The 19,931-nt window shown below is 39.7% G+C and overlaps 1 protein-coding gene across 1 annotated transcript in view; it reads right to left on the bottom strand.

The window, feature by feature from the left end:
* Positions 1–19,931, bottom strand: part of ANAPC1 (anaphase promoting complex subunit 1) — a 592,717-nt gene that overhangs the window by 52,180 nt on the left and 520,606 nt on the right. The window contains exon 40 of the mRNA XM_053712607.1: positions 1,535–1,621. Coding sequence (XP_053568582.1) covers positions 1,535–1,621 — 87 coding nt within the window. The remainder of the gene's footprint in view (positions 1–1,534; positions 1,622–19,931) is intronic.

The following is a 19,931-nucleotide window of genomic DNA, read 5'->3' on the forward strand; positions in this document are numbered from 1 at the left end:
ACAAGCAGATTCATCTGTATCAGACATGTTTAAACAGACTAGCAATGAGGCTAGCAAGCTTGGAAAATACTTTCAATAAATTTACAAGCAATATAAAAAACGCTGCTGCGCTTTTTAAAACCACAAAAAAACTGTCACAGTTGAAATAACAATGAACTAATTCAGTTATAGCAACCAAATTTTAACAGTAAATGTATGAAATTAGCAGAGGATTGCACCCACTAGCAAAAGGATGATTTAACCCCTTAATACCCAAAACGGATAATCAATTTAACAATTAACGTTTTTATCACAGTCAAACACACTGTCACAGGTCTGCTGTGACTGATTACCTCCCTCAAAAATAAATTTTGAAGACCCCTGAGCTCTCTGGAGACGTCGTGGATCAAGGAGGAAGAAGCAGGAAGACTGTGATTGAATTTTAACTGCGCAACAAAGCGCAAAAAAAAAAAAAAAAAAAAAAAAAAGGCCCCTCCCACTCATATTACAACAGTGGGAGACCTGATATAACGGTTTCTATGCAGAAATATACGTTAGCCATGTGGAAAAAAATCATGCCCCAAAAGATTTATCACCAAGTACCTCACAAAACGATTAACATGCCAGTAAACGTTTTCAAAACAAACATTTCAAATGTTATGTAAAGTTATCACTAAGCCTGCTACCAGTCGCTTCTACTGCAGTTAAGGCTCATACATTATTTCAGTATTAACATTATTTTCTCAGTCAAATTCCATTCCCTAGAAAATAACTCTACTGCGCATACATTTATCAGCCTGATACCAGTCGCTACTACTGCATTTAAGGCTGTACTTACATCATATGGGTATCAGCAGTGTTTTCTTAGTCAATTCCATTCCTTAGAAAATATTTTACTGCACATACCTCATTTGCAGGGGACCCCGCATGCTATTCCCTTTTCTGAAGTTACCCCACTCCTCAGAATGTACGAGAACAGCCAGTGGATCTTAGTTACGTCTGCTAAGATCATAGAAAACACAGGCAGATTCTTCTTCTAAATACTGCCTGAGAGAAAAAACAGCACACTCCGGTGCCATTTAAAATAACAAACTTTTGATTGAAGAATAATTAAGTAAAAAAACTCCTAACTCCTCTCACGACCTCCTTCTTTGTTGAGAGTTGCAAGAGAATGACTGGATATGACATGTGAGGGGAGGAGCTATATAGCAGCTCTGCTTGGGTGATCCTCTTGCAACTTCCTGTTGGGAAGGAGAATATATCCCATAAGTAATGGATGACCCGTGGACTGAACACACTTAACAAGAGAAAAGGTATGTAACATGATTATCTTTAATGAAATAACTAATAAATAAATAAATAAATAAAATCAAACAGGCATAATACATACACATATTTTGGCCATGGTGCAGCCTTAATCAAGTCTATATCAGCTAGTGAATAGAACGTACTTACTAATACAGCTGTATTTGTTTCAAATTATGATTTAAGAGGTTTTACGGGCAAGACGGCGTGATTTGCAGCATTTTCCCTTTAATATCAAGCATGTGCTTACCTGGCCCATATCAGCAGTTGCTTTGCAAAAGTAGTCAGCAAATGATAGCAGGGCTGGATCGGATGTGAAAGCAGATATCGCCTCCGGCTGACAAAAAGAAAGCAAAAATGACTCATTTGATTTGTTATTTATTGTAAAGCTCTTTCAATAATAAAAAAGAATAATCAATAACCTTAATTTATAGTAAAAGAGCTCATAATTCAGCTTATTAATTTAGATAGGTATAAAGTGCAATAACACTTTGTAAAACTGTTACACAATTCTGACTTTGATTTCTATTTTTGCAAAAGGGCTTGCATTAATTAATTTGAATATTATATTTCCAAGATAAACTACTATTAAAAAAGGTAAAAAAAGTAAAGTAAAAAACACACTAGGGAGGATTATCAAAAAGAGTCTAAAAATCCCCCCTATTGATATCCCTTTATATATTAGATGAGATAATCTGTAGATCAAACTAGACTGTTTACAAACAAAAAGCAATAGGGCGAATGTGAACATTAATCCAGTGTTGCCGTTTATTTCCAACAGTAAATAGCATTTACCTGATTTGTATAGATAGCAAGGAGAAGAAAAACTCTATTAGTAAGGTCGTCAGCTCAGTATAAATGTCCAATCTCATCTATTTATTTATTTTCCCTTGTGCTCAATTTTTTTTTATAAGCCATTATGGTATGAGCAGAGATGTGTTTTGTTTATAGACTAAAAATGGAACATGGAATATATCATCTTTTATTTCACAGTAAATGTGTAGCAGTGAAGTCCAAAGGAGGAAAACCTAGGTAACTATATTAAAATGTATATACAAAAAACAGTGCTACAAATACAGATCCAATAATATATTTATGTTTAAAAATACGAGATAAAAAAAAAAAAAGTATAAATCCGGAAATTCAAAATCCAAACTTAATTCTGAAATACAGACTTTTAAATTAATATTTTATTAAAAATAAAATGTTAAAAAAAACATTTCCCCCCAAATCTGCAAATAGTCTATATATATTTTAAACAAAAACTTTTACCTTGCTGATTACAGTACTGTACTATCTTTCTGAGGGTACTAAGTATACAAAAGTAGCTTGGGTATTGAATTTTAGCCAAAAAGAGTAGTCTTAGTGGCTTTTCGACCCCTGCACTTACCAGTATACAAAGCGAATAAGGAAGAGGATTGCCTAAAATTCTTGGTAGTATGAAGATAGAATTTTAATACTCGCACCACATCCAAATTGTGTAACAAACGTTTCTTCTGAGGAGGAGGATTAGGACAAAAAAAAGGAACTACAATTTCCTGATTGATATTGCGGGTAGAGACAACCTTAGGTAGAAAACCTAACTTGTATGTAAGACAGCTTTATCCGCATGGAAAATAGGGGGAAAAAGGGAGGATGGCACTGTAAGGCAGATAATCAAGAAACTCTGCAAGCAGAAGAGATAGCTAGATAGCTAACAAAAACAAAACGTTCCAGGGCAACAATTTAATGTCGACAGAATGCATAGGCTAAAACAGAGCGTGTTGAAGAACAAGATTAAGGCTCCAGGGGGGAGCAACAGGTTTAAACACAGGCCTAATCCTAACAACGGCCTGAACAAAAGACTGACATTCAGGAAGGTTAGCAAACCGTTTATGAAACAGAAAGAGCAGAAATCTGCCCCTTGAGAGAACAGGCCGACAAACCTTTCTCCAAACCTACTTGGAGAAACAAAGGAATCCGAGGGACTTTCACCTTGTGCCAAGGGAAACCTCATTCCTCGCACCAAGCCAGATAGGTGAGCCACACCTTGTGATAAATATGACGAGTAACCAGCTTATGAGCCTGAATCAGAGCATCAATGACTCTGAGAAAAACCTCTTTTGGACAGTACTAGGTGTTCAATCTCTACGCAGTCAGCCTCAGAGACTCTAGATTTTGGTAAAGAAACGGACCTTGAAGAAGAAGGTCCTCCCGCTGAGGTTACCTACAAGGAGGAGATGATGACATCTTCACGAGGTCTGCAAACCAAGTTCTGCATGGCCACGCTGTTAGAATCACTGAGGCCCACTCTTGTTTGACGCAGGCGATCACCCGGGGAAGGAGAGCAAATGGAGGAAACAAATAGATAAGCTTGAATCTCCACAGAACCGCTAACGCGTCCACTAATGTTGCTTGAGACTTGCTGGACAGTTTGGTATTGAGACAAGACGCCATGAGTTCTATCTCCGGAACTCCCCACCTGAGAGTTATCTCGGAAAACACTTCCTGATGAAGAGACCACTCCACAGGATGGAAGGTTCGTCTGCTTAGGAAGTCTGCTTCCCAATTGTCCACCCCGGTATATGAATGGCCGAGATGTGGCAATTGCAGGACTCTGCCCACTAAAGGATGTGAGACACACCTCTCATTGCCAGGGAACTTGTCGTTTCCCCCTGATGTTTGATATAGGCTACAGATGTAATGTTGTCTGACTAGAATCTGATAAAGCGGACAGAACGAAGTTGAGGCCACGCCATCAGAGCATTGAAGATGGCCCTCAGTTCCAGAATGTTGATGGGAAGGGAAGACTTAGCGAACAGGTTCCCCGTGCCCTCAAGGGGCCCCAAACAGCACCCCAGCCAATTAGACTGGTATCCATTGTCACAAACTTTAAATGATCCTTGTGGATCGGAACATGTAGGTATGCCTCCTTCAGATCTATAGTGGTCATGAATTGACCCTTCTGGACTAACAGAAAGGATGGATCTGATTGTCTCCATCTTGAAGGAATGAACCTTCAGAAACTTGTTGAGACACTTTAAATACAGAATGGGACAAAAAGCTCCCTTTTTCTTGGGAACAACAAAGAGATTTGAATAAAACCCCTGACCCTGATCTGAGGGGGGCACTGGAACATTCAACCCCATGGAAGCTAGGTCTCTTATGCAATTTAAAAAGGCTGTCTTCTTTTCTGGTTTTGAAAAAAGCCTTGACAGAAGGAATCTGCCTCTTGGAGGTCGAGATCAACAACCTATCTAGTACCCGTGGGAAACTATGTATAAGACCCAGGGGGGTCCTGAACATCCCGCAACCAAGCGTCCCGGAAAAAGGATAGTCTGCCCCCTATACACTCCGATTCCAGGTCGGAGCTACCCCTCCATGCAGATTTGTTGTCAGCGGAGGGCTTCTTGGACTGCTTGCTCTTGTTCCAGGATTGACTAGGTATCCAGGTATTTTTAGATTGGTCCGACTTGGAGGAGGCAGAGGATCTCTGTCCCTAGTTAGTATGAAAGGGATGAAAATTTCCCAACTGGCGACCCTTAGAGCTAGATATCTTGTCCTGAGGGAGGAAGGCACCATTCCACCCGGTCACAGTGGAAATAAAAGAATTAAGGCCTGGACCAAATAAAATCTTCCCCTTAAACGCTAAGGAAAGAAGTCTTGATTTAGAGACCATATCAGCTGACCATGATTTTAGCCAGAGAGCTCTCCCTGAAAGGACAGCAATGCCGGAAGACTTAGCATTAAGATGGATGATCTGCATGATAGCATCACAAATAAAACAATTGGCTGTCTTGAGGGCCTTAATCCGATCCTGGATGTCCTCCAATGGAGTCTCAACTAGCACCATCTCAGATAAAGCGTTGCACCAGAAGGTTGCGGCTGTAGCGACCACCGCTATGCCCGCAGCAGGTTGAAAGAGCAGGCCCGATTGATTAAACAGTCTCCTTAAGTACCCCTCCATCTTTCTGTCAATGGGGTCTCTGAAGGAGGTACTATCTTTAAGAGGAATAGTTATACGCTTAGCCAGAGCGAAGATGGCACCATCCATCTTGGGAATGGTACTCCATAATTCCAGATGACAGTCAGGTACTGTGAACAGCTTCTTAAAATGATAAGACAGGGAAAAGGGAATCCCTGGATTCTCTCATTCTTTGGAAATAATGTCCACCATGCAAACCGGTCCACCATGCAAACCTCCAGAGCTTTAGGCCTGGTTTGATATACCATATACAGCTTAGGAAGTTTGGTTCCTCAGAAGACTTCGGCTCAGGGACATCCAGAGTCGATAAGACCTCCTTGAGTAAAAAACAAAGATGTTCGAGTTTAAATCCCCTCCGCTATTTGTTTCCTCCACTGAGAGTCAGAAGAGGAGAGTTCACCCTCAGAAGCTACTGAGGAATGATCATCCTCAGAATGCTGAGAGCGACCAACGCAGTCTCCACAGGAGTACTGATTACCCTGTCAGGGGTAACAAGCTTGACCTTTCTCTTGCCTGTTACAGGGAAGGCACTTAACGCAGCAGAAATAGCTGACTGCAGCTGTGCTGCAGTCTACTGGTAGACAAATCACAGAAGAAGACTGTGCTGAAGCACAGGGTAATGCATGTGCAGTGTTAGGAGACAGGGACTGAGGAAAAAGTTGTGGCATATCCTGGAGTCCTGAGAGGTGGAGGGCTCTGAAGAGTTAATTCCCTTAGAGAAAACAGGGATTAACTTAAGAGTCTCTGAATTTAGACTTAAGAACAGAGGACAAGTAAATGAAACAACATTGTGCAGATGGCCAAACCTTGGTCTCCCACAAAACATGCATATATCAGACTGGATAATAGGATATTGACCATCCTCGAAAGAAAAATTTAAATTGTCCTCCATGATTTTGGTATAGGACCCTAATCCGTGTGTGAGATATTAAAAACAAATCCAACCAGGAACACAAACCCCTTACACAGCACCTCTATCCTGCTCTGCACAGTTTATATTTGCAGAACAGCCTTCACTAACAGCTCCCTAAACCTCCAACCACGATGGGAGCTGAAGACAGAGTGAGAGAGTGTGCCTGACAACGTGAAGCGATGCCCTGTAAAGCCCACCCTTGGAAATACAGAGAAAGGGCGCAATAGAAAAGTTTCACACAGTCATAAATCGTCCTCCCGGAAAACATATATAGCCCTTAAAGAAAATAAAGGCTAAGAGCTTTCCATAAAGGATTGCCACATAGATTGTCTCCCACATAATACAGAGGTAAGGTCTGGTCCTCAGAACATACCCTGCTGAAGATAAGTAAATTCCCTACTGCCCTCAAAATGATATCCTGAATAAAGGTTATAACAAAGTCTCCCCAGACCGCTTTATGAGGGCAAAGTGGTGCCAGATGGACACCATAAGTCCCCCTTTCCACTGATGTGTTAATATAACATAGGTCCCCATAGGGAAAGGTCTAGATATAAGTATAAAGGACTTACCCTCCAGGGTCTCTGCTGTGGAGCAGACACGGCACCTTCAGGTCTAATAGTATCATCCATTTCTGACAGGGACCCGAGACATAAAGGAAAGCAGTGTAAGCTTACACCTGTTTCCAGAAGGGGTGCTAGCAAATATACTCTGGAAGGAGGCTAGAGAAGCTTCCCTGAAATATCCAGAAGCTAACTTTTACCACAACTCTTACTAAGTGGATTGCATGGTTACTTTCAAAACCCCAGTCCTGTCTTGCAAGGAAACCACCCATTAAAGGACTTAAAGGGACAGTGAACACCAGAATTTTTGCTGTTTTAAAAGATAGATAATCCTTTAATTACCCATTTCCCAGTTTTGCATAACTAACAGTTAGAATAATACATGTTTTACCCCTGTGATTACCTTGTATCTAAGCCTCTGCAGACTGCCCCCTTATTTTAGTTATTTTGACAGACTTGCATTTTAGTCAATCAGTGTTCACTCCTCGGTAAATTCACATGCATGAGTTCAATGTTATCTATCTGAAACATGAAATAACGCCCTCTAGTGGTGAAAAACTGTCAAATGCAGAGGCGGCCTTTAAGTTCTAAGAAATTTCAACTAAGAATACCAAGAGAATAAAGAAAAATTGGTGATGAAAGTAAATTGGAAAGTTGTTTAAAATTACATACTCTATCTGAATCATGAAAGTTTTTTTGGGACTTGACTGTCCCTTTAAGATTCAATTTCTTCAGAGCATGTTCTCTGCCTACCTCATTTTAGTAAACAAGGCAAAGACTTAGTGGGGAATTAGGGGAATTTGGCTGGGGTGTCTATGCCCACTCCTGGTGGCCAGGTGTTGTATTTCCAACAGTAATGAATTAATTCATGGACTCTCTCTGCCAATAGAAATTGAGAAACCAACTGACACACACATAAAAAATAGCTGTTTCACACATATTATTGTTACATTACAGTTCTTTTGACTTAACCCCTTTGTATGGTGTGTAAAGGAAATAATGTACATGTTTTAAATGGCTAATATTTTTAACGTATTGTTTCTTTTCAATATTTTTAATTATTGATCGAGAAAGTACTGTTTTCCGTTTAGGAAAGATAAACATCTGAAATCAAGAACAACACTATTAGTAAAAATATAGTTATAGTGACCCTTTAAACAAACTCTTCTTTTATAACCAACGCATGAGTTAGAGTCACCTAAGGAGAAATTAACATTATCAAAAACGAGGGGAATTAAAGGAATAGTCTAATCAAAATGAAACTTTCAGGATTCAGATAGAGCATGCAATTTTAAGCAACTTTCTAATTTACTCCTATTAACAATTTTTTATTCGTTCTTTTGGTATCTTTATTTGAAAAAACATAATTTATGTAAGAACTTACCTGATAAATTCATTTCTTTCATATTAACAAGAGTCCATGAGCTAGTGACGTATGGGATATACATTCCTACCAGGAGGGGCAAAGTTTCCCAAACCTTAAAATGCCTATAAATACACCCCTCACCACACCCACAAATCAGTTTAACGAATAGCCAAGAAGTGGGGTGATAAGAAAAAAAGTGCGAAGCATATAAAATAAGGAATTGGAATAATTGTGCTTTAAACAAAAAAATCATAACCACCACAAAAAAGGGTGGGCCTCATGGACTCTTGTTAATATGAAAGAAATGAATTTATCAGGTAAGTTCTTACATAAATTATGTTTTCTTTCATGTAATTAACAAGAGTCCATGAGCTAGTGACGTATGGGATAATGACTACCCAAGATGTGGATCTTTCCACACAAGAGTCACTAGAGAGGGAGGGATAAAATAAAGACAGCCAATTCCTGCTGAAAATAATCCACACCCAAAATAAAGTTTAACAAAAAACATAAGCAGAAGATTCAAACTGAAACCGCTGCCTGAAGAACTTTTCTACCAAAAACTGCTTCAGAAGAAGAAAATACATCAAAATGGTAGAATTTAGTAAAAGTATGCAAAGAGGACCAAGTTGCTGCTTTGCAGATCTGGTCAACTGAAGCTTCATTCCTAAACGCCCAGGAAGTGGATACTGACCTAGTAGAATGAGCTGTAATTCTCTGAGGCGGAATTTTACCCGACTCAACATAGGCAAGATGAATTAAAGATTTCAACCAAGATGCCAAAGAAATGGCAGAAGCTTTCTGGCCTTTCCTAGAACCGGAAAAGATAACAAATAGACTAGAAGTCTTACGGAAAGATTTCGTAGCTTCAACATAATATTTCAAAGCTCTAACAACATCCAAAGAATGCAACGATTTCTCCTTAGAATTCTTAGGATTAGGACATAATGAAGGAACCACAATTTCTCTACTAATGTTGTTGGAATTCACAACTTTAGGTAAAAATTCAAAAGAAGTTCGCAACACCGCCTTATCCTGATGAAAAATCAGAAAAGGAGACTCACAAGAAAGAGCAGATAATTCAGAAACTCTTCTAGCAGAAGAGATGGCCAAAAGGAACAAAACTTTCCAAGAAAGTAATTTAATGTCCAATGAATGCATAGGTTCAAACGGAGGAGCTTGAAGAGCCCCTAGAACCAAATTCAAACTCCAAGGAGGAGAAATTGACTTAATGACAGGTTTTATACGAACCAAAGCTTGTACAAAACAATGAATACCAGGAAGAATAGCAATCTTTCTGTGAAAAAGAACAGAAAGAGCGGAGATTTGTCCTTTCAAAGAACTTGCGGACAAACCCTTATCTAAACCATCCTGAAGAAACTGTAAAATTCTCGGTATTCTAAAAGAATGCCAAGAAAAATGATGAGAAAGACACCAAGAAATATAAGTCTTCCAGACTCTATAATATATCTCTCGAGATACAGATTTACGAGCCTGTAACATAGTATTAATCACGGAGTCAGAGAAACCTCTTTGACCAAGAATCAAGCGTTCAATCTCCATACCTTTAAATTTAAGGATTTCAGATCCGGATGGAAAAAAGGACCTTGCGACAGAAGGTCTGGTCTTAACGGAAGAGTCCATGGTTGGCAAGATGCCATCCGGACAAGATCCGCATACCAAAACCTGTGAGGCCATGCCGGAGCTATTAGCAGAACAAACGAGCATTCCCTCAGAATCTTGGAGATTACTCTTGGAAGAAGAACTAGAGGCGGAAAGATATAGGCAGGATGATACTTCCAAGGAAGTGATAATGCATCCACTGCCTCCGCCTGAGGATCCCGGGATCTGGACAGATACCTGGGAAGTTTCTTGTTTAGATGAGAGGCCATCAGATCTATCTCTGGGAGCCCCCACATTTGAACAATCTGAAGAAATACCTCTGGGTGAAGAGACCATTCGCCCGGATGCAACGTTTGGCGACTGAGATAATCCGCTTCCCAATTGTCTACACCTGGGATATGAACCGCAGAGATTAGACAGGAGCTGGATTCCGCCCAAACCAAAATTCGAGATACTTCTTTCATAGCCAGAGGACTGTGAGTCCCTCCTTGATGATTGATGTATGCCACAGTTGTGACATTGTCTGTCTGAAAACAAATGAACGATTCTCTCTTCAGAAGAGGCCAAAACTGAAGAGCTCTGAAAATTGCACGGAGTTCCAAGATATTGATCGGTAATCTCACCTCCTGAGATTCCCAAACTCCTTGTGCCGTCAGAGATCCCCACACAGCTCCCCAACCTGTGAGACTTGCATCTGTTGAAATTACAGTCCAGGTCGGAAGAACAAAAGAAGCCCCCTGAATTAAACGAAGGTGATCTGTCCACCACGTTAGAGAGTGTCGAACAATCGGTTTTAAAGATATTAATTGATATATCTTCGTGTAATCCCTGCACCATTGGTTCAGCATACAGAGCTGAAGAGGTCGCATGTGAAAACGAGCAAAGGGGATCGCGTCCGATGCAGCAGTCATAAGACCTAGAATTTCCATGCATAAGGCTACCGAAGGGAATGATTGAGACTGAAGGTTTCGACAAGCTGTAATCAATTTTAGACGTCTCTTGTCTGTTAAAGACAGAGTCATGGACACTGAATCTATCTGGAAACCCAGAAAGGTTACCCTTGTTTGAGGAATCAAAGAACTTTTTGGTAAATTGATCCTCCAACCATGATCTTGAAGAAACAACACAAGTCGATTCGTATGAGACTCTGCTAAATGTAAAGACTGAGCAAGTACCAAGATATCGTCCAAATAAGGAAATACCACAATACCCTGTTCTCTGATTACAGACAGAAGGGCACCGAGAATCTTTGTGAAAATTCTTGGAGCTGTAGCAAGGCCAAACGGTAGAGCCACAAATTGGTAATGCTTGTCTAGAAAAGAGAATCTCAGGAACTGATAATGATCTGGATGAATCGGAATATGCAGATATGCATCCTGTAAATCTATTGTGGACATATAATTCCCTTGCTGAACAAAAGGCAATATAGTCCTTACAGTTACCATCTTGAACGTTGGTATCCTTACATAACGATTCAATAATTTTAGATCCAGAACTGGTCTGAAGGAATTCTCCTTCTTTGGTACAATGAAGAGATTTGAATAAAACCCCATCCCCTGTTCCAGAACTGGAACTGGCATAATTACTCCAGCCAACTCTAGATCTGAAACACAATTCAGAAATGCTTGAGCTTTCACTGGATTTACTGGGACACGGGAAAGAAAAAATCTCTTTGCAGGAGGTCTCATCTTGAAACCAATTCTGTACCCTTCTGAAACAATGTTCTGAATCCAAAGATTGTGAACAGAATTGATCCAAATTTCTTTGAAAAAACGTAACCTGCCCCCTACCAGCTGAACTGGAATGAGGGCCGTACCTTCATGTGAACTTAGAAGCAGGCTTTGCCTTTCTAGCAGGCTTGGATTTATTCCAGACTGGAGATGGTTTCCAAACTGAAACTGCTCCTGAGGACGAAGGATCAGGCTTTTGTTCTTTGTTGAAACGAAAGGAACGAAAACGATTGTTAGCCCTGTTTTTACCTTTAGATTTTTTATCCTGTGGTAAAAAAGTTCCTTTCCCACCAGTAACAGTTGAAATAATAGAATCCAACTGAGAACCAAATAATTTGTTTCCCTGGAAAGAAATGGAAAGTAGAGTTGATTTAGAAGCCATATCAGCATTCCAGGTCTTAAGCCATAAAGCTCTTCTGGCTAAGATAGCCAGAGACATAAACCTAACATCAACTCTAATAATATCAAAAATGGCATCACAGATAAAATTATTAGCATGCTGGAGAAGAATAATAATATCATGAAAATCACGATTTGTTACTTGTTGCGCTAGAGTTTCCAACCAAAAAGTTGAAGCTGCAGCAACATCAGCCAATGATATAGCAGGTCTAAGAAGATTACCTGAACATAGATAAGCTTTTCTTAGAAAAGATTCAATTTTTCTATCTAAAGGATCCTTAAACGAGGTACCATCTGACGTAGGAATGGTAGTACGTTTAGCAAGGGTAGAAATAGCCCCATCAACTTTAGGGATTTTGTCCCAAAATTCTAACCTGTCAGGCGGAACAGGATATAATTGCTTAAAACGTTTAGAAGGAGTAAATGAATTACCCAATTTATCCCATTCCTTGGAAATTACTGCAGAAATAGCATTAGGAACAGGAAAGACTTCTGGAATAACCGCAGGAGCTTTAAAAACCTTATCCAAACGTATAGAATTAGTATCAAGAGGACTAGAATCCTCTATTTCTAAAGCAATTAGTACTTCTTTAAGTAAAGAGCGAATAAATTCCATCTTAAATAAATATGAAGATTTATCAGCATCAATCTCTGAGATAGAATCCTCTGAACCAGAAGAGTCCAAAGAATCAGAATGATGGTGTTCATTTAAAAATTCATCTGTAGAGAGAGAAGATTTAAAAGACTTTTTACGTTTACTAGAAGGAGAAATAACAGACAAAGCCTTCTTTATGGATTCAGAAACAAAATCTCTTATGTTATCAGGAACATTCTGCACCTTAGATGTTGAGGGAACTGCAACAGGCAATGGTACATCACTAAAGGAAATATTATCTGCTTTAACAAGTTTGTCATGACAATTATTACAAACAACAGCTGGAGGAATAGCTACCAAAAGTTTACAGCAGATACACTTAGCTTTGGTAGATCCAGCAGGCAGTGGTTTTCCTGTAGTATCTTCTGGCTCAGATGCAACGTGAGACATCTTGCAATATGTAAGAGAAAAAACAACATATAAAGCAAAATAGATCAAATTCCTTATAAGACAGTTTCAGGAATGGGAAAAAATGCCAAATATCAAGCTTCTAGCAACCAGAAGCAAATGAAAAATGAGACTGAAATAATGTGGAGACAAAAGCGACGCCCATATTTTTTAGCGCCAAATAAGACGCCCACATTATTTGGCGCCTAAATGCTTTTGGCGCCAAAAATGACGCCACATCCGGAACGCCGACATTTTTGGCGCAAAATAACGTCAAAAAATGACGCAACTTCCGGCGACACGTATGACGCCGGAAACGGAAAAGAATTTTTGCGCCAAAAAAGTCCGCGCCAAGAATGACGCAATAAAATGAAGCATTTTCAGCCCCCGCGAGCCTAACAGCCCACAGGGAAAAAAGTCAAATTTTTGAGGTAAGAAAAATATGAAAATTCAATGCATAATCCCAAATATGAAACTGACTGTCTGAAAATAAGGAAAGTTGAACATTCTGAGTCAAGGCAAATAAATGTTTGAATACATATATTTAGAACTTTATAAATAAAGTGCCCAACCATAGCTTAGAGTGTCACAGAAAATAAGACTTACTTACCCCAGGACACTCATCTACATGTTTGTAGAAAGCCAAACCAGTACTGAAACGAGAATCAGTAGAGGTAATGGTAAATATAAGAGTATATCGTCGATCTGAAAAGGGAGGTAAGAGATGAATCTCTACGACCGATAACAGAGAACCTTATGAAATAGACCCCGTAGAAGGAGATCACTGCATTCAATAGGCAATACTCTCTTCACATCCCTCTGACATTCACTGCACGCTGAGAGGAAAACCGGGCTCCAACTTGCTGCGGAGCGCATATCAACGTAGAATCTAGCACAAACTTACTTCACCACCTCCCTTGGAGGCAAAGTTTGTAAAAACTGATTTGTGGGTGTGGTGAGGGGTGTATTTATAGGCATTTTAAGGTTTGGGAAACTTTGCCCCTCCTGGTAGGAATGTATATCCCATACGTCACTAGCTCATGGACTCTTGTTAATTACATGAAAGAAAGCAGGAATGTAAGCATAGGAGCCGGCCTATTTTTGGTTCAGCGTCTACCCAAGCAAGCCCTACCCAAGTGCTGAACCAAAAAAAAACAAAAAAACATAATTTATGTAAGAACTTACCTAATAAATGAATTTCTTTCATAGTGGCAAGAGTCCATGAGCTAGTGACGTATGGGATATACATTCCTACCAGGAGGGGGCAAAGTTCACCAAACCACAAAATGCCTATAAATACACCTCCCACCACACACAAACTTTAGTTTAACGTATAGCCAAGTAGTGAGGTGTAAAAAGGAGTAAAAAAGCATACAAAAAGAGGAACTGGAAAAAATAATGTGCTTTCACATTATAAAAAACATAATTTATGTAAGAACTTACCTAATAAATGAATTTCTTTCATATTAGCAAGAGTCCATGAGCTAGTGACGTATGGGATATACATTCCTACCAGGAGGGGCAAAGTTTCCCAAACCTCAAAATGCCTATAAATACACCCCTCACCACACCCACAAATCAGTTTAACGAATAGCCAAGAAGTGTGGTGATAAGAAAAAAAGTGCGAAAGCATATAAATAAGGAATTGGAATAATTGTGCTTTATACAAAAAAATCATAACCACCACAAAAAGGGTGGGCCTCATGGACTCTTGCTAATATGAAAGAAATGAATTTATCAGGTAAGTTCTTACATAAATTATGTTTTCTTTCATGTAATTAGCAAGAGTCCATGAGCTAGTGACGTATGGGATAATGACTACCCAAGATGTGGATCTTTCCACGCAAGAGTCACTAGAGAGGGAGGGATAAAATAAAGACAGCCAATTCCTGCTGAAAATAATCCACACCCAAAATAAAGTTTAATGAAAACATAAGTAGAAGATTCAAATAGAAACCGCTGCCTGAAGTACTTTTCTACCGAAAACTGCTTCAGAAGAAGGAAACACATCAAAATGGTAGAATTTAGTAAAAGTATGCAAAGAGGACCAAGTTGCTGCTTTGCAAATTTGATCAACCGAAGCCTCATTCCTAAACGCCCAGGAAGTAGAAACTGACCTAGTAGAATGAGCTGTAATCCTTTGAGGCGGAGTTTTACCCGACTCGACATAGGCATGATGAATTAAAGATTTCAACCAAGATGCCAAAGAAATGGCAGAAGCTTTCTGGCCTTTTCTGGAACCGGAAAAGATGACAAATAGACTAGAAGTCTTTCGGAAAGATTTAGTAGTTTCAACATAATATTTCAAAGCTCTAACAACATCCAAAGAATGCAACGATTTCTCCTTAGAATTCTTAGGATTAGGACATAATGAAGGAACCACAATTTCTCTACTAATGTTGTTGGAATTCACAACCTTAGGTAAAAATTCAAAAGAAGTTCGCAACACCGCCTTATCCTGGTGAAAAATCAGAAAAGGAGATTCACAAGAAAGAGCAGATAATTCAGAGACTCTTCTGGCAGAAGAGATGGCCAAAAGGAACAAAACCTTCCGAGAAAGTAATTTAATGTCCAATGAATGCATGGGTTCAAAAGGAGGAGCTTGAAGAGCCCCCAGAACCAAATTCAAACTCCAAGGAGGAGAAATTGACTTAATGACAGGTTTTATACGAACCAAAGCTTGTACAAAACAATGAATATCAGGAAGATTAGCAATCTTTCTGTGAAAAAGAACAGAAAGAGCAGAGATTTGTCCTTTCAAGGAACTTGCGGACAAACCTTTATCTAAACCATCCTGAAGAAACTGTAAAATTCTCGGAATTCTAAAAGAATGCCAGTAAAAATGATGAGAAAGACACCAAGAAATATAAGTCTTCCAGACTCTATAATATATCTCTCTAGATACAGATTTACAAGCCTGTAACATAGTATTAATCACAGAGTCAGAGAAACCTCTTTGACCAAGAATCAAGCGTTCAATCTCCATACCTTTAAATTTAAGGATTTGAGATCCTGATGGAAAAAAGGACCTTGCCACAGAAGGTCTGGTCTTAACGGAAGAGTCCACGGTTGGCAAGAGGCCATCCGGACAAGATCCGCATACCAAAACCTGTGAGGCCATGCTGGAGCTACCAGCAGAACAAACGAGCATTCCTTCAGAATCTTGGAGATTACTTTTGGAAGAAGAACTAGAGGCGGAAAGATATAGGCAGGATGATACTTCCAAGGAAGTGATAATGCATCCACTGCCTCCGCCTGAGGATCTCGGGATCTGGACAGATACCTGGGAAGTTTCTTGTTTAGATGAGAAGCCATCAGATCTATTTCTGGAAGTTCCCACATTTGAACAATCTGAAGAAATACCTCTGGGTGAAGAGACCATTCGCCCGGATGCAACGTTTGGCGACTGAGATAATCCGCTTCCCAATTGTCTATACCTGGGATATAAACCGCAGAGATTAGACAGGAGCTGGATTCCGCCCAAATCAGAATTAGAGATACTTCTTTCATAGCCAAAGGACTGTGAGTCCCCCCCCTGATGATTGATGTATGCCACAGTTGTGACATTGTCTGTCTGAAAACAAATGAACGATTCTCTCTTCAGAAGAGGCCAAGACTGAAGAGCTCTGAAAATTGCACGGAGTTCCAAAATATTGATCGGTAATCTCACCTCCTGAGATTCCCAAACCCCTTGTGCCGTCAGAGACCCCCACACAGCTCCCCAACCTGTAAGACTTGCATCTGTTGAAATTACAGTCCAGGTCCGAAGAACAAAAGAAGCCCCCTGAACTAAACGATGGTGATCTGTCCACCACGTCAGAGAGTGTCGTACAATCGGTTTTAAAGATATAAATTGAGATATCTTTGTGTAATCCCTGCACCATTGGTTCAGCATACAGAGCTGAAGAGGTCGCATGTGAAAACGAGCAAAGGGGATCGCGTCCGATACAGCAGTCATAAGACCTAGAATTTCCATGCATAAGGCTACCGAAGGGAATGATTGTGACTGAAGGTTTCGACAAGCTGAAATCAATTTTAGACGTCTCTTGTCTGTCAAAGACAGAGTCATGGACACTGAATCTATCTGGAAACCCAAAAAGGTTACCCTTGACTGAGGAATCAATTAACTTTTTAGTGAATTGATCCTCCAACCATGATCTTGAAGAAACAACACAAGTCGATTCGTATGAGATTCTGCTAAATGTGAAGACTGAGCAAGTACCAAGATATCGTCCAAATAAGGAAATACCACAATACCCCGTTCTCTGATTACAGACAGAAGGGCACCGAGAACCTTTGTAAAAATTCTTGGAGCTGTAGCTAGGCCAAACGGCAGAGCCACAAACTGGTAATACTTGTCCAGGAAAGAGAATCTCAGAAACTGATAGTGATCTGGATGAATCGGAATATGCAGATATGCATCCTGTAAATCTATTGTAGACATATAATGCCCTTGCTGAACAAAAGGCTGGATAGTCCTTATAGTTACCATTTTGAATGTTGGTATCCTTACATAACGATTCAATATTTTTAGATCCAGAACTGGTCTGAAGGAATTCTCCTTCTTTGGTACAATGAAGAGATTCGAATAAAACCCCAGCCCCTGTTCCAGAACTGGAACTGGCATAATTACCCCAGCCAACTCTAGATCTGAAACACATTTCAGAAATGCTTGAGCTTTCACTGGGTTTACTGGGACACGGGAAAGAAAAAATCTCTTTGCAGGAGGTCTCATCTTGAAACCAATTCTGTACCCTTCTGAAACAATGTTCTGAATCCAAAGATTGTGAACAGAATTGATCCAAATTTCTTTGAAAAAACGTAATCTGCCCCTTACCAGCTGGGCTGGAATAAGGGCCGCACCTTCATGTGGACTTAGAAGCTGGCTTTGCTTTTCTAGAAGGCTTGGATTCATTCCAGACTGGAGATGGTTTCCAAACTGAAACTGCTCCTGAGGATGAAGGATCAGGCTTTTGTTCTTTGTTGAAACGAAAGGAACGAAAACGATTATTAGCCCTGTTTTTACCCTTAGATTTTTTATCCTGTGGTAAAAAAGTTCCTTTCCCTCCAGTAACAGTTGAGATAATAGAATCCAATTGAGAACCAAATAATTTATTACCCTGGAAAGAAAGGGAAAGTAGAGTCGATTTAGAAGACATATCAGCATTCCAAGTTTTAAGCCATAAAGCTCTTCTAGCTAAAATAGCTAGAGACATAAACCTGACATCAACTCTGATAATATCAAAAATGGCATCACAGATAAAATTATTAGCATGTTGAAGAAGAATAATAATATTATGAGAATCATGATCTGTTACTTGTTGCGCTAAAGTTTCCAACCAAAAAGTTGAAGCTGCAGCAACATCAGCCAATGATATAATGAGTCTATGATTACGGCAAATCCATGCTGAAACGCGTAAGACTGTGATCTTACCTACACTTTGTACATTTTTTGATGCTGCTCTACAAATTTTAATTGTTTGTACTATGTGTACACAATAAATGGACGTTTTATAATTGAATTGAGGGTCGTGGCCTTTTTTGGAAATTATTATTTCTGCAAATGATATAGCAGGTCTAAGAAGATTACCTGAACACAGATAAGCTTTTCTTAGAAAGGATTCAATTTTCCTGTCTAAAGGATCCTTAAAGGAAGTACCATCTGCCGTAGGAATAGTAGTACGTTTAGCAAGGGTAGAAATAGCCCCATCAACTTTAGGGATTTTGTCCCAAAACTCTAATCTGTCGGACGGTACAGGATATAATTGCTTAAAACGTTTAGAAGGAGTAAATGAATTACCCAAATTATTCCATTCTCTGGAAATTACTTCAGAAATAGCACCAGGAACAGGAAAAACTTCTGGAATAACCACAGGCGATTTAAAGACCTTGTCTAAACGTTTAGATTTAGTATCAAGAGGACCAGAATCCTCAATTTCTAATGCAATTAGGACATCTTTAAGTAAAGAACGGATACATTCCATTTTAAATAAATATGACGATTTATCAGCATCAACCTCTGAGACAGAATCCTCTGTATCAGAAGAATCATTAGAATCAGAATGATGATGTTCATTTAAAAATTCATCTGTATAAAACAGAATTTATGCTTACCTGATAAATTACTTTCTCCAACGGTGTGTCCGGTCCACGGCGTCATCCTTACTTGTGGGATATTCTCTTCCCCAACAGGAAATGGCAAAGAGCCCAGCAAAGCTGGTCATATGATCCCTCCTAGGCTCCGCCTACCCCAGTCATTCGACCGACGTACAGGAGGAAATATGCATAGGAGAAACCATATGATACCGTGGTGACTGTAGTTAGAGAAAATAATTCATCAGACCTGATTAAAAAAACCAGGGCGGGCCGTGGACCGGACACACCGTTGGAGAAAGTAATTTATCAGGTAAGCATAAATTCTGTTTTCTCCAACATAGGTGTGTCCGGTCCACGGCGTCATCCTTACTTGTGGGAACCAATACCAAAGCTTTAGGACACGGATGAAGGGAGGGAGCAAATCAGGTCACCTAAATGGAAGGCACCACGGCTTGCAAAACCTTTCTCCCAAAAATAGCCTCTGAAGAAGCAAAAGTATCAAATTTGTAAAATTTGGCAAAAGTGTGCAGTGAAGACCAAGTCGCTGCCTTACATATCTGGTCAACAGAAGCCTCGTTCTTGAAGGCCCATGTGGAAGCCACAGCCCTAGTGGAGTGAGCTGTGATTCTGTCAGGAGGCTGCCGTCCGGCAGTCTCATAAGCCAAACGGATAATGCTTTTAAGCCAAAAAGAAAGAGAGGTAGAAGTTGCTTTTTGACCTCTCCTTTTACCAGAATAAACAACAAACAAAGAAGAAGTTTGTCTGAAATCTTTAGTGGCCTCTAAATAGAATTTTAGAGCACGGACAACGTCCAAATTGTGTAACAAACGTTCCTTCTTTGAAACTGGATTCGGGCACAAAGAAGGTACAACTATCTCCTGGTTAATATTCTTGTTGGAAACAACTTTCGGAAGAAAACCAGGCTTAGTACGCAAAACCACCTTATCTGCATGG

Source organism: Bombina bombina, chromosome 4 (genome assembly GCF_027579735.1).
Source record: "Bombina bombina isolate aBomBom1 chromosome 4, aBomBom1.pri, whole genome shotgun sequence".
NCBI classification, from domain to species: domain Eukaryota; kingdom Metazoa; phylum Chordata; class Amphibia; order Anura; family Bombinatoridae; genus Bombina; species Bombina bombina.